Consider the following 15585-nt stretch of genomic DNA (forward strand, 5'->3'; position numbering starts at 1 on the left):
TTGAATCACATGTGTTCATAAACCATTACATGGCCTAAGGGGACTGCGGCTTGGGTTTTGGTCTGGTGCGCTTTAAGTTTGTTTACACACTGTGGCTCTTAAATAAGGGCCAAGCAATTAAAGCGTGCACCTTTCGCAGAGAACCGAGCAGCCCAACGATGGCTCTTGTTCAGCAAGCCCTTTGCCTGACTGCCACCCAGTGCAGTTGCTTCAGCTACCACTGACCCCAGGCCACCAGGCAGTGCTTGGTGACAATGACTGTATCTCCGCTTAATGAGGTCCTCCCTTGCAGGCCCTTGGAGGAGAGTTTGGTATGTTCACTGTGGCCCTGTGTGCCATGGTGTGTGGTCTTGTAAGACAGGTAGATGTCTAGTTGTAGGAGGATGGGGGAGGGGTCGTCACACACAAAGGGACTCTGCGTCAGTGAGAGTTAGCAGACAGCTGCACACACAGCAAACAGATCATAGAGACATGCACTATGAAGGAGTGGGTAGTGTCAGTAGCACCCTACCATTTATGGAAAACTCCTAGGGTTCTCTTTTTTGTCCCCGGACTCCTAGGTTGCCTAAGCTGGCCTTGAACTTGTGACCCTCCTGCCTCTGCCTCCAAAGGGCTGGAATTATAGGAATGTGCCATCATGCCTGACTCATGTACATGAATTATGAAAACAAAAACAAAACCAAAAAACCCAAACTGTGCTACGTGACTTCGAAGAGTAGTGTCTATATGGAAACGGAGAGGCTTACTCACTCTCGCCCATAAAACACACACATACGTAAGGACCGGTATCAAATACAGTGTGGTCGGTGCCTGCTGGGGAAAGGGTGGGTGGGGGTGGAGACTGGAGGTAAAGGGTAAAAATACAGTGCTACCCTCTTGAAAGGGCTTTGCACAACCTGGTCATAACTGCACACCACAGCTAGCTTCATCCCCTGCTGTCACGGTATCAAACAAAACAAGGTCATACACTTCCAGCCACCCAGCCTGAGAGACCTGAGCTTCTCAAGCCCCCACACGAAAGCTTAGAGGGCAGAAAAGCTGCTCCATCCATCCATAGCAGTAACAGGAAGAAAGATTCATTCTAGCCCCCTGCTGCCACTTCCTGTCCCGCCCAGGCTCTGCCAGGCTCCGTTTTCCATCGTTCCCTCTTGTTTGTTTGAAGGGCTTGGCTGTGTTTGTCTTAGCACACAGGCACCCAATCTGAAGCAGCGCCCTGTGCTGGCATGCGTGCCGTTCAGTGGGAAGGTCTCCTAGTGAGTGCGGAGTCCCTGTCCTGCGCTGTCAGTGTTGTTGGGTGTTTTCCTCTTTCCAGGACAACGGCCTCAAAGCTTTGATGAGCTCATGCTCACTGGACAGGTGAGAGCAGAGCCCAGGCTTCAGTGGGAGGGATCCCGGCTGGAGGCTATGATGTCACCATGGCACTGGGGCAGAAGAAGGTATTGAAGGGACCATGTTTTCCCACAGCCTGTTGGGCATTCACTGGCTCTAACGGCAGCAGAGCCAGAACCCTTGGCCTGTGTGGGCACACTGTGCTGATGTCAACAGTTTGCCGGGACCGCAGGGCCATAAAGCTGCTGGCAGAAGAGCTGCACAGATATCAGCATGGGCCCTGGTCAGGGTTTATGATTATTATTTTCTAGCAGATGGTATAGACCAGTAAGTCCTCAGAAGAGCAGCTTCCAGAATGGATTTCTATTCCTAGCATCCCCCAAGTCCTTTGTGAATCATTTGTTACTGTGTTGTTGTTGTTAAACCACAGTGTATATATATATATACACATAGGAGGAATTTGCACATCTCAAAAGAATACGTTTTCAGCATCTACATGTGCCCGTGGAGTCAGCACACAGTGTTCCCAGACCACAGAAGCCCCTCCCACCTGTCCCTTTCACTTGACTACTTTACCCTCCAACGGGCAGCCATGCTTCTAACACAACAGATGGGCACCGTGTGTGTGTGTGTGTGTGTGTGTGTGTGTGTGCGCGCGCGCGTGCGTGCATGCATGTGCACTGCAGGTTCGTATGTGCCTGCATATGGAAGTCAGAATCCAGCATCATCCTCTACCCTGTACATCTTATTTGGGGGGACAGGATCTCTCACTAAGTCTGAAGCTCGTCTGGCCAGTACGTGTCAGGGGGTCTATCTGTCTTTGTCTCCCCAGAACTGGGATTATAGGCCTTTCTTGACTCATTTGGCTTTTTGACATGGGTGTTAGGGATCCGAACTCTGGCCCTCATGCTTGTACATTATGCACTTTACCCAGTGAACCATCTCCCTAGCTAACCCTTTGCCTCAGTTTTGACTTTATGAACATCAGGGGCAGAGAAGTCAGCAGCCAAGAAAACCTGCACCGCCTGACTCGGCTGCAGGCTGCCATGCTTGGGAATGCCAAGCTAGCACAGGCTCGAGGGCGCATCCTTTCTAAGTCCTCTACTGACACGGGTGAGACAGATGTGGCACTAGTTCTGTTTGTGGCCAGGCAGAGATGCAATCGTCTGGAAGAAATCTCTGGAGAAGGTCAATTTAGCAGCCAGCAGAATGAAAAGGAAACAAGTCAGCAGCATTTGTCTCCCAGTGGCTCTTCGTCTTCAAGTTAAATCCGTGGCAGAGTGTCAGTGCACTTGGAAAGAACACCCTGTGGCCAAAGGCACCACCCAGTTCTGATCCGCATATATCACTCAAGATTGAAGCCCCTTTGAAATGAGCTGCCTTGTCCCCACTGCACTCTAAGTGAGATAGACAAGGGGCCAGCCACATTCTCAACCCCCCCCCCACCCACACACACACCCAAGCACTAGCCAATGGCCGCAGCAATTTGCTGAGTACCCTGGGCCATGCTGGAGGAGGGAGTCTGCACGGATGGGACAGGCATGACACAGGCTTGAGACATAGACTCCCTCCCCATGCTGAGGCCTCTGGAGGAAAGTGTCCCTGTGATGTGGCCCTTGAACGTGAAAGATGGGTCACTGGGAACATGATCGATTGGGTGTGGTCAGCCACACATGAGAAGCAGTGGTTTGCTGTGTTCAAGTCACTCTTCGAATTCCTTCTGGAAGGTTCTCTGCACGTAGATGACAAACCAGGGTCCTTTCCTCTTACGAGTTGTTTTTCGTTTATGAAAAAGAGTGGCATAAGCTATTTAGGTCCCACTGCTTTTTAAAAAAAGAATGTCCTCATGAGGGTGCTGAGACCCGGCCACTCACAAAGCGCTCAGTAAACAATCACAGGTCGGACTTTCCTAAGTGCCAAGTCACCGTTGACTCAGCAGCTTCTATGCTCCACACCGGTTCCGTTGTATTAATTGCCTCAAAAGGTAGGCTCACGAGGCCTTTCTTAGTTTACACACAAGAAAGGTAGGGGACCCAGCTAGAAAAGAGCAAGGTTGGGGGTTTGAACCTAGGTCCCTGGCTCCAGTGGCCATGTTCTCTGCACAAAGGCTGAGATGAGCAAGCGAGCTTTGCATTCTGGGTGAAAGCCTGCAGGGTGACATGAACCAGGAAGTAAAGAAGACGGACTCAACATCCCTACCACTCTTATAAGAGCTGTCCATCAGCATCCAAGTACCACAGCCCTGGGGGGTCGGGGTTGGGGGGGGCACTTGGCAATCCTTGAGACCTCCCTTCATTGGACAACAAGAAAACCCATTTAAAGAGGGTAGGCAACTGGCCCTGGACTAACTGGTATAAAAAGAGAGGGACATCTCATGAGTCCTTGGCCAGTATCCTACGGCCTTCCTCTTTGCTAGTGGCCCTGAAGTCTCTCCCCCCCCCCCCCACCAGACCCCCCCCCCCCCGCCTGCCTTACTTCTTTGCAACAGGGCTGGAAGGTTTGGTGTAGGTAGATACACTACAGCAGAGCTGTGAGAAGGCAGAAGGTGACCCTGGAATGACTTGCAGGGCCCCAGAGATGAGGCCTCTTCATACCTCGTGATCCTAATGAACTTGCTGACTTTGAGGGTGAACTCTAGTCACACTTTGCTCCTTTGACCTCTCCTGGCACCACGCAGTGCTCACTGCACGTAGGGGGCACCTTGCTCCCTCATAGATGTTGGGCAAACATTGCCTAGGAAAGAGAAGGACTCCAGGAGATCTGGATAGGAAGAAATCTCCTGAAGACTTTGGCCTCTAGGATGAGATCATGGGCTTTAGAAGCAAATGCATTTTATAGATCCAATAAATGCGACACAACCTGGCTATTATGTACGGTCAGGTGTCGTGATACTCTGCCTTGAATTCTCCGCTGGAAGAGGAAGCAAAAATAAAACCTATTTCAGGTCAGTGGCCTGCCCAAGGTCTCAGCCAGATAAGGATCATGGTGTCACATGGGGCAGTGGCGGAGCCTGCTAGCCTGTGTGCCTGCCACAGGGAAGTCTCTCAAGACTTCTCCATCCTGCAGGCAAGGATGGAGCCAGCCTGCCTCACTCACCCCCAGTAGGGTACTCTGCCAGTGGAGATGTCACATCTGGGCTTTGACCTGGTATCAATGGCAGACATCCCTGCTTCAAGATAGTCGTGTGCTGTGGGGCTGCTCTGAGGCTTCTCGAAGCTTGGTTCTCAAGCGGAGATGCCCTGTACAGTTCATCAGTGTCGTGCAACTACGAAACAGCAATGCTGACCGGAGCCAAATGCCGGCGAGAGCAGGCAGTTCCATGAGGTACAGTGCTGGCAATGGTGATCAGGAGCATCTCCTCAACACATGTGAAGGTCCTGGGAGGGACAGCTGTGTCCCTTGCATGGGAAAATGCCCTTCGGGTACTTCTGGTCAAGTCAGTTATTGAGTCAGGGACAATTCTTCCACAGGGCTGGAGCATTTCAGTAGAGGGGACACAGAAGTCTGTCACTTAGCGAGGGGGACATGCAGCTTCGGTGTTCACCTGAAGAGTTGTCATCTTTGGAATGACACAGAATAAGATGATTCTTCTACTCAGTTCTTCCTCTCTCGGTTTGAATGACTTTAATACCTCGGCTATGTATCTGTAAACACGTTGACCTGTGTCATTCTCTGTCACACCCGGCCTCGGTGAGTATCCTTCTTGGTAGGCAGGTCCCCAGGCTGAAGACAGTGCTCAGACATGGACAGACCAGATCACCTTACCTTGGTACTATGGCTCCATGAGAGTGGCCAAAGATAGTGTTTTGGTGGCCATCTGGCTCACAGAATTCCTCTGTTGATAAGCCGGCTTTCCCATTCAGTGACTGGGACATTTGCAAAGCTGTACACTTTTGGGGGGTGGGGGGAAACAAACTGCAGCCAGGGTTCAGTGATCTGAGCTAATGAGGATAAGAGGGGCTTGGGAGAGCACTATGAGCAATCAGGCCTGTGAGCCAGCTGCTTGCCTAGCAATTCCAACTCCTATTGCATTGAAGTGGATCTTGAACTTGAGAGTAGGAGGTCCTGTGGAGGTGGTTCTGTTGTCTGTCTCTCAGCCCAGTGAGGAAGCCTGCCCTGCAGGCAGCCCACTGCTTTCCTCTCCTCCCCAGAGATGAGTCAGCTGCTGGGAAGAAGCACTTAGGCCTTGGGAAACAAGGGGATAGCCCTGACCGGTGAGCCGCAGCTGAATGGGGGTACTGTTTGCTTTTGCTGGAGCAGTTTCTGAAGCTGCCCCGTCATTTTCACCCACAGAGCTCAAGCCTGTCTCTAGTGCTTGCCCATATGATGGCTGTCCCTGAAAGAACCGAGACTCTCTGTGTCCTGTCCGCGGGCCTTCTCAGACCAGCAGGGGAGTGATGACAGGTGAGGTATCACGAGTGATAGCTTTGGGAAGAGGTTGGTCTGTGCTTCTGCTCAGGGCTGAGGGCTGCCTGCCTCCATCCCCGTCTCCTTGTGCACTGAATGGTTGCAGAGAACACATAAGGGTTGATGCAGGATGAAAAGCCGGCACCTTGGAGAGCTGTGCCCATCCTCCATCCTGTGAGTAAGATCAGCAAGGATGCTGGCCTGCCTGGCTCCAGGGATGCAGGCAAGAGGGAAGACACCACAGCCCCTACTCACCCCGGCCTCGGTAAGTATCCTTCTTGGAAGGCAGGTCCCTAGGCTGAAGACAGTGCCCAGACATGGACAGACCAGATGACCTTACCTTGGTACTATGGCTCCATGAGAGTGGCCAAAGGTAGTGTTTTGGTGGCCATCTGGCTCACAGAATTCCTCTGTTGATAAGCCGTCAAAGAATCCTGTCAAAGTGGCCCAAGGCTGTGGAACACTCCAGCACCTGGGATGCCAGGCAATAAAGTCCCCAAGAGCACCTTCACTAACAGCCTTACTGTGAGCACTCAAGAAGTGCTTGGCAAGGTTCAACATGACTTAGCAGTGCTGCTTCCTATGAGCTGGTCTTTCTAAAGGCCTGCCGCTGCAAGCCGGAGTGAAGTGTCACTTCCTGCGCTTTCTGGAGTGGTCCTCATGGAAGTGGAAGCACTAAGGCTGCAATGACTGAAAGCTCCAGATTCAAAGGTCAAGTATGCAGGATTTGCCTAGGGAGTGAGGCACCTGCAGTGACCAACACAGGCTCCCAGAGTGACCAACTGATCAACTTAACCTCCTCATCCTGGAGGTGATGCCCCAGAGGGACGACACAGGCATTTAGACTAAAGCAGAGAGACCAGGTAGCCTCCCAGCCTGCCTCAGTGGCAGGATGAATAGCGAACCACTGGGAAGTTGTTGAAGAATCAAAACTGGGAGCACCTTAGGAAGATCCTGACTCAGTGGTTTGGGGGTGGGACTGCGAATCATTGACCCCAATGATCCTATTGTTCATAGGAGTCCACTCCACAGCTGGTACTGCTGGGTGCCTAAATGGCTTTGGTTTGAAAGGCTCCAAGGAGAACTCACTGTCTGTATGGAACATCCTATCTGTCACCAAGGCTGCCTACTTGCTTAGCTACCAGCTGGCCGCACTGGCTATCTTTATACCATCCTTGCCACCTTCCTGAGGGTATCCAGGCAGCAAGTGGCTGAATCCAGCCTTCTTTCCAGAAAATGGAAAACAGGGAGCAATCTCCTCTCTGAGCGGCCAGTGTGAGCCTCATCAAGAACAGGCGAAAGGAAGTCACAGACACAGAAGTGGCCCTGTTTCCTGGGGCTGGCCTAGAAGACGGTTGCACTTCTGCCTGGCCCTGCATTTGCCCTGAGGGGACTAACTTTGAGTTGAGAAGCTAGTTCACTGGTTTCTTGTTCCTTCAGGTCACAGTGCCTTAGCCACTACCTGCTGTTAGGAAATCAGGGAGGAATGCTCCTGACACCCCTGGAATGCTGCACTTTGCCCCAAGAAATATGCTATTAGTGGGGTTCTCTTTTTATGGCGGTGTTATAACCACAGCCTTCATATAGATGACATCATAGTCCATGCAGGTTACTGTAACAAGAACAGCACACACCAAAAATACTTATAAAGGACAGAACTTTATTTCTCATAGAGAATACGCAGAGGCTACAAAGTCCAAGGTCAGGAAACCAGAAAATCCTGCTTCCTGGTTCATGGCTCCTTCTCACTTGGTGGAAGGCTCTTCCATAAGTGCACTAACCCTATTCACAAAAGTTCCACCCTCCCACTAAGCATTTCCCAGAGGCCTTAGCTCCTGATACTACCATCTTGGCTTTAGATTCCACCGGATGGAGTGAGTGGAGGCAGAGGGCTGACACAAGCATTCAGACTAGCTAGGAGAAGGGCTGCTTCTTGGGTGAGACATGGTTACCGAGGGAAGGTGCATTCCCACACTCCCCAAATAAAACTGTGAATCTATTACCATCCACTTGCAGGTGAGACGCTGTCTGCATGGTCTGGCCCATGGGAATACCTGAGGAGGCCTAGGACCACGTTCTAAGCTCCCCACATGAAGCCAACAACGGGGACTTCTAGCAGACTCCCTCATTGAAAAGTCCAGCCCCTTCACCCCTGAAACTGGTGGCACGGATGCCAGGCTCCCTGACAGTGCAGCCATGGGTCCAGACATGGACAGACTGGCTAATGAAGACCAGGATGATCTTTGGCTGCAGTCAGAGTTCTGAGCTGGAAGACGAGAAGCCATTGGAGGCTACTCTTGTTTCCACTGAGGTGGCCCAGTGAAGCGTGGCATATGCTAACTGGAAGACGCTTGGGCACGGCTAAGCCCCCAGGAAAGGTTGCTCAGGGTTATGCATTCAGTTGTGGCACACTCCTGGCATATGGCAGTCTAGCCCTCCACAGGCTCTGGGCTACACAACCTTAGCCTGTGGATGCTAAGTATGGTGACTGCAGAACCACTATGCTCACAGCCCACATCCTTCTAAGAGGCACTTGCTGAGTGTCCAGATGCATGTTCCTTACTCAGATCTTATTATGTTTAATACTTACGTTTTAATCAGGAATTGAACATGAGCAAAAGTACAATGAGAAACTAAGAATGATGTTTCAATGCAAATTTTCTACATTTACAAAATGGAGTCCTTGCCCTGCCCTGAGGACACAGGAGCAGGAGAGCTGGCCCTGCCCTGAGGACAAGGGAGCAGGCCCTGATCCAGGGCTCTGAGTGGACCTCACCCCAACATCTACCGCATGTATGACCTGCTGGAGCACATGAAAGGGGCTGGACCTGCAGATTTAAAGATTAAGAATCTCCTTGACACACAGCAACAATGGGCAGTCTCAGTGAGGATCCGGTAACAATAGTGCAGGCCTCAAACCAGACCCATGACTTGTAGCAATGAACATTTGAAAGTAAACATACGTGGACAAAAGGCTGTACTGCATGATACACTACAGCTTCTGTGACAAGATCTTTTTGTTTGTTTTATTTTACTGGGAGTAGAAAAGGGATTTTGGTGTATGATGTGTAAATCATAGACATTCAATAAAAGTAAAAAAAAATATATAAAACAAAATAAATCTGGATCCATGATTTAAAAAAAACAAAACAAAACGAAATGGAGTCCTTGCCAAGGGACAGACCTAGGGGAAGGACACTGCACATTTGAAAGCAGATGTTCGTGAGTTTGTACACTGCAGAAAGGTCACTAATAGTTCTCCTGAAATGGTCCAGGGCCTCCCACCTTAACCCGTGGATGTGTAGAATCTTGGATGCTGATGCTTGTGGACATCCCTCTGGCATGGTCCCAGACAGAGCAGCCAGGACTACAGCATGATATAAACCTGAGGTATGAGGTACCATCTACCAACAATGCTCCTTTCTTCTTTCAAAAATGAACCCGCAGTGCATTTCAAACTCAACACTTCCCTCCCTCCCTCAGCTCGTTCCTGAGCCAGACACACAGAAATGAGCTGTGATTTCCCAATGAGTGTCCCGATTCAAACGGGACACATGGGGACAGATCCAGACTTGCCAGCCCCATGGAGATCACACAAAGCCTGACCCTGCATGGAATGAAAGCTCCAAGGAGCATCATGCATTCCAGTGATGGCTTGTGAGATAAACCTGTGCCTGGATCCCTATGGGCCTGCAGCAAAGCCCAGCCCCCAAGCCCTCAGTTACATGTGCGTTGTATGGAGCCAATACCAAGTCACAAGAGCCTTTATTATGACTCTTGAGCCTTTGGAAGGCAAGACTGACATATCCCAGCCCCCTTCCCCATTTCTTCCTGCACCTCACCTTCTTTCTGGGAAAGAAATTAAACACCTTCCTGGCAGGACAGCTAAGACACATGCACAAAGGTATAACATAGGTATAACTCCTACAAACAGCCTCATTAAACTACTGGTTCTGTGATGCACACAGAAACGGACCTTTAAATGCATTCAGTTCACCCTCAACACGGGTAGAAACATATTTATTTCTCTGCTGCATAGACTATTCTTCCAGACTTGCTGTTTATAAAAGTTAATGAGAGAGTGACCACCTGCCTGTCCACATAGACGCGCACAGGGCCAGAGATACTACCACTTTTGCAAAGCAGGTAGTTGGTGTGGTCCGAGAGCACCACAGTAACAGGCTCTCTGGAGCAGCCCTGGAGCCTCATCATCTGCTGAGGGTCCTAGAAGCTGCTCCAGGTGCAGATGTGGGACCACTGAGGTGCTGGGTCACTGGAGACCATTGTGGAGGCTGTGGCTCACTTCTGTGGACCAGGAGACAAACACATAGGGAGAGTAGATGCTTGCAACATGGAATTGGAATTCAGAAAAAAAAAAAAAAAAAAAAAATGGGGCCCTGCCCCCACCTCAGTGGGTCTACTCATTCACTGTTCATAAATCCGCAAGCATATGCTCCCTTCACCCATTCCCACCCACCTTTAGGCCTTCCATTTGAGAGTTTTATCTACCTGATTCTGGATGGTTCTAGAGGTCTCCCTAGCAACCCAGACCTACCTGCTTAGGGCTGTTTTTTTGTAAGCGGCGGTGGCTGCAGCCTTACCCCTGCCACTGGACTGTTCAGTTACCTCAGCTCAGGGGCAGCGGTTTAATTCCTAGACCAAGAAGGAAAGGTGACTCCCCAAAAGGAGACTGAGGCCGCATCTGCAATCACCGTACAGTGTGACACATTTACCTAGCACTCCAACCCACCAGTGTCTGATCTTAAGTGAGTTCACTGAGAAATGACTCAAAGAGAAGGGGGCATGGGGGCAGAGCTTTGTTTCAGACATGTTTTTTTTTTTTTTTTTCTCTTTTCTGGGTTAAATAAAGCAGCAGAGAAACGAGCTTTGGGTAAGAACTGAGCTTTTGTATGGTGCCCATCTCCTCTGTACCTTTTCCCGATGTTAATTTCTGAAATCAGTTTTTTCTTAGGGGTGAGTCTGTTTAAAATGAACAGAACAACCTCGATTTGGCTTTTCTCAGGACTCAGCAAGCCCTGTACCAAGGAGGAAGAACTTGAGTGGTAAACCAAAAAGTTATCACCCAAGATGGGTGTGCAGTGCCTTGGTTTTTTGTATTTATTTATTGTTTGTTTGTTTGGTTGGTTTGGTTTTTTGAGACAGGGTTTCTCTGTGTAGCCTTGACTGTCCCAGACTTGCTTTGTAGATCAGGCTGGCCTTGAACTCACAGTGATCCACCTGCCTCTGCCTCCCGAGTGCTGGGATCAAAGGCGTGCGCCACCAACACCCGGCTTGCGCAGTGCCTTGTACCTGCTATCCCAGCACTCGGGAGGCTGAGGCAGGAGGATGGGAAGTAAGAAGCCAGCCTAGACTAGACAGCAAGACCGTCTTAAAAAGCAAAATAAAATAACAGGCATGGGGACGGGGCACTGAGGCTCCGGGAGAGAAGAAAGCCTGGCTCACAGAAAGGGTCATTTCCTTCTCCGCCCAGAGCGAACAAAAGCGAGCGACCATCACTGTGCAAATGTAAAGCTGAACAGGAAGGAACTAAAACAGGACCCGGACTGTGGGAAACCCAGTCCCCTACACAATTAACCCATCTTCAGGGCACACTTCCCTACAGACATGGGCTTCCCAATGGATCTCACAGCCTTGGGCCTGTCTGCACTCACATTAGTATCTACCCATAGAAGTTTGACATCCCTCCTAGTCACATAAAATCCTCACCCACCTCACCCACCTCTTCATTACAAGAGAACCCAAGCTGGCTGAAAAGTCCTCAAGGAGACTGTCTCTACCCTACAAACACCCAAGAGCTTACGAGAGGCCACACTGATGGCTTGGGATGGCGTATGTGTGGATGGAGCCCAGAGGCTGGGGGTGGGGCCAAGAAGGTACAAACAATCTTCATATTAAGGGTAACGCCCCTCCCCCACGCCCCTGGGAGTTATTTCACTCTGAAAAAGGAACCAACTAAAACATTTTATTTTTATAATATTAAAAAATAAGTCTTCAATATATAAAAACTGGCCAGAAATTTTCTTTTTACTTGTTACATGAGAATTGTCATCTTACATGTCCAGACTGTCACTGGATCTTTATCTTGGGGCAGGAGTTAGGGTCAGGGTCCTGGGTATGAGTGGCACGAGGTGCTGGGGCCTTGCAAAGTACTATGCAGAATATGAATACTCTCAGCTTTGATTTCGAAGCAGAAGTCTGCACAGCAGGCTACAGATTTCCATGTGTACCTTTAGTGACGTGACCTTGAGCAGGTGGCACCAGTGAGTTGCTTGATGTGTAACAAGACATTAAAGATTGGCCTCTGTGTCCTCCCCCCAGGAGCCAGTCCTGGCAGCTAAAAAATCCCAGAAGGCAGAGAAGCAAACAGGCCTCCCTCGTCATTTCTGCAGGGGCTGGAGGATCCTCCCGAGGGTGGCCCGCCCTGAGTCCTTGAGTCTGAGAGAGGATCTATCCATAGTCCCTCTGCCCTTCAGTGGGGTTTCTGCATTGGCGCTAGAACCCCCAGCAGATTCGGGACACTTCTTGGAGGCTCGGGCGCTGCTGGCCCTCTTCAAAGTGCCACTGTCCTTGGAGGCAGACTCCTCGGGGCCACTTTTGACCCTAAGCTGCCGCTGGGAGACTGTCCTGGTGATGCCAGCGCCTCGGGCCACCGGTGGGGCATCTGTTCGCATGCACCGAGACGAGGAGGCCACCGTGTTTCGAGCAAAGCTCGGGACGGGAGGAAGTGCTCGAGAGACACCTGGAGCCTGAGACGCCTTGGGCTCTTCCTTGGGGCTCTCAAGGTCTCGTGAGTTGGGGCTGTTGACCTTGTTTTCTTCGGGTTTCTGCCTGGGGATGTTTCTGAGGGGCTTGGCGCTGGGCTTCCTGAACGAGGCCCTGGGCTGCAGCGGGACGTCCTTCCCTGGCCGCCCACTGATGCTGCCACTCGAACGGGGCAGCCTGGGCTCCTCTGCCCCAGACCCACTCACGTGAGGCCTTCTGGGAGAGGTGTCGGAGGTCCCCCGCACCGAGCTCCTTCGTGATAGCAGTGTGTCTGTACTGCTGGGTGTCTCCCGAGGGGAAGCCCTGGATGTCGGCTCTGGACGCTTCCAGGACCCAGCTCCCCTGCTGGACTTGGAGATGGGCACTACCTTGCGCATGTGCTCGGTCTCAGAGGAGTTCAAGGTTCGCACAGGCTTGGGTGCTGCTCCTTGGCTGCGTCGAGCACTAACAGGCTTTGAGGCTCCCTGTGCGGTCTCTTTGAGAGAATTTCTCTTTGGCGCTATAGCATCTTTCCCCCCGCTAGACTTGTCCTTAGGAAGGCCACCCTGGCAGCTGAGTTCACTCTTAGTGGACTCGGGTGTAGGCACCTCCCCAGGGGGGCTAAAAGCAGGGTTGGAGGAGACCTGGCTGCTGCCTGCCTCTCCAGCCCCAGAGGACACTGAGCCATCCCCTTCCTGTTCCTCCTCCTGCTGTTCTCCAGGTCTGGAGTCGGTTCCCTCCGAGCAGTCCAGAGTCAGTGAGCAGTCCGTGGTATCTGAGACATACAACAGAGGCCTGGGATCCTTATCTTCAGTGTCGGTGACAACCACAGACACAAGAGCCTCACTGCTGGCTTCACCAGAGACCGCCCTGTCACCCTCCCCAGCTGGGCTCAGAATCTCCTGGGGGCCTGTGTCCTTGGGTGTGAGGCTGTCACCGCCAGCATCAAAGGACTGTGAGCTCCTATCCCCTGGAGACTGCAGCTTTGTAGGACAAAAGTCATTCAGAGTCAGTTGGGATGCCTCCTCCAGGCTCTTGGGACTCTGGAGGTCAAACTGAGTCAGCCCCGTGACCAATTCGTGCTCCCTAATGCCCAGCTCTAATGGTAAGAGTGGGGGGCTTTGTGGGGGACCCAAGCCCACAGGTTCACTGTTCCTCTTTCGGAGAGTGCCCGCCCTGCTCCGTCCAGCCAGTGGAAAAGGAGAAGCAGGCTCCTCCGGCCAGGGTGTCGGGCGCTGACTCTGCCAAGCAGGGTGGGGATCTTTCTCCTGGTTCTTTGAGGCCTGAGATTCACGTGTGAAGTTAGGGTCAGGGTTCTGTTGTTCCCTGGGCTCCATCCAGGCGATGGTGGGCCGAGCCTGCCGGGGACTGCTCCGGGGCAAGCTGTTGAATTTGTTGGGGTCCTCTGGACTGCCCGTGGTACTTTCCAAGAATGTCAGAAGCTCACGGTCAGCAGAGACGCCCAGGGAGAGGCGGGAGCGACGGGTGTTGGGGGGCCGATAGGAGGGGCTGGTGGGCCTGGGCTTCAGAAAGGATGGCAGGTCTTCTGTGCCCTTCTTAGCTAGCGTCTGCACATCATTCTCACTGCTGCTCCTGCCAAAGCCCCCGAGGTCCCCGGTCGTCCAGGAGTGCCGCTTCTGTTCCAGCGCCTTCAACCTCTGTAGCTGCTTCTGCTCCTGTTCCTCCCGGTCATGGTTGTCCTAATAGTGTGGAGAGAAGCCAGCGTGAGTCACACAGAGCCTCTGTACCTTAATAGGCCCACTCGCTGTGAGATTTCATGAGAGGTGCTTTCACAGACAGCCCTGCGACCCGCCCCGCACAGACTCTACCTTTCTCTTGCATGTGTGTATGTGTGTAGGGTGGGGAAACTTCCCAAGGAAATCTAGGGATCTGGCAAAGGTGCGTGCCTGGCTTGGCTCCCACAATCTGCCTGCCATTCTCATGTAATCCCTTGCTTGTCCCATTGTCCAGCTTCCACCATGGGCTGGGATTCCATAGATGCATGCAGTCTCAGCACCAGGGAGGCCACCTAAGCCGTCGTACAGAGGTAGACACCACAGATGCTGAGAGCGGGCACACAGAATCGTGTGACCCAGTTGTGTGGCTCTGTCCATAAGCCTGTATAAGTCAACACACGTAGCCTTATAGACAGGACATTCTATTTAACGCTGATGCGGGTACATAAACGAGCGCCACAGACACTGAGAGATGCCTTTCCTTGTGTTCTTGGAGTGCTCCCTGGACAAAAATAAATGAACGCATAATGAAAATGCCCTTGTGGCTCTGCCACCCACAGCCTGAAGTGGAGGTGACATTGACTCTACCCTACTTATAGCTAATGCAGCGTAAGAGTTACATATGTAAGGCACAACAACAACAACAAAAGATCTATAGATGTTTAGCACAGATACAATTTTTAAACGCTATCTTCAATTTGTGGTCAGCTGAATCTGCAGACAGAGACGGCTGCATTTGGGTCACAATTCATGAGTTTCTTTTGGCTCCTAAGGCCCATGTAACCATGTAGTTATGAAGCCACCTCAACTCCGTTGTTGTTAGCAGTTTTTATTCCACAGTAAGTCTCTTCTTCCAGTGGGCTTTCCTTTCCAAGGTCCTGTGGAGCTCTGCCTGGGGAGTCTTGGCCCCTGCAACTTTAGCCACAACCCTCCCTGGGTGCCCAAGCTCTCGAGCTTCTCATTTTAAGCTTTCACATAGTAGGGGGTGGTCCAGGCCCTGCTTCTCACGACAACTAATCTAAAAGCATCCGCAGTGGCCTCACAGGCCTGCAGTATCCAGACGGAGAGGGAGAGCCTCAGAGAGAGTCACTTTGGCTTCGGCTAACCCCCTCCTCCTCCCCCCTCCCAAAGGCCTCCCATAGCTGAGCTCACTGCTTGGGCAGAAGTATGTTAACGTGGCAGCAGGCTCAGCTTCCTTCCCTCAACTAGATAAAGACGTGGATCGGAACCCAAAGGAATTCTGAACTTGGAAGAAATGTGAATGGTTCGCTAAGAAACCCATCTATGGACAAGTCTGCATTCAAAACAGCAATAGCGCAAGACCTGGGCCGAATCGTACAAGATAAATAAA

General features: G+C 51.5%; 1 protein-coding gene across 4 annotated transcripts in view; it reads right to left on the reverse strand.

The window, feature by feature from the left end:
* Nucleotides 1-11544: 11544 nt before the first annotated feature.
* Nucleotides 11545-15585, reverse strand: part of Fhdc1 (FH2 domain containing 1) — a 38858-nt gene continuing 34817 nt past the window's right edge. For all 4 annotated transcript variants that reach the window (XM_051157374.1, XM_051157371.1, XM_051157372.1 and 1 more), the window contains exon 12: nucleotides 11545-14198. In XM_051157374.1, coding sequence (XP_051013331.1) covers nucleotides 12135-14198 — 2064 coding nt within the window. In that variant the 3' untranslated portion in view covers nucleotides 11545-12134. The remainder of the gene's footprint in view (nucleotides 14199-15585) is intronic.

The sequence above is a fragment of the Acomys russatus genome, chromosome 15, assembly GCF_903995435.1.
Source record: "Acomys russatus chromosome 15, mAcoRus1.1, whole genome shotgun sequence".
In the NCBI taxonomy this organism is placed as follows: domain Eukaryota; kingdom Metazoa; phylum Chordata; class Mammalia; order Rodentia; family Muridae; genus Acomys; species Acomys russatus.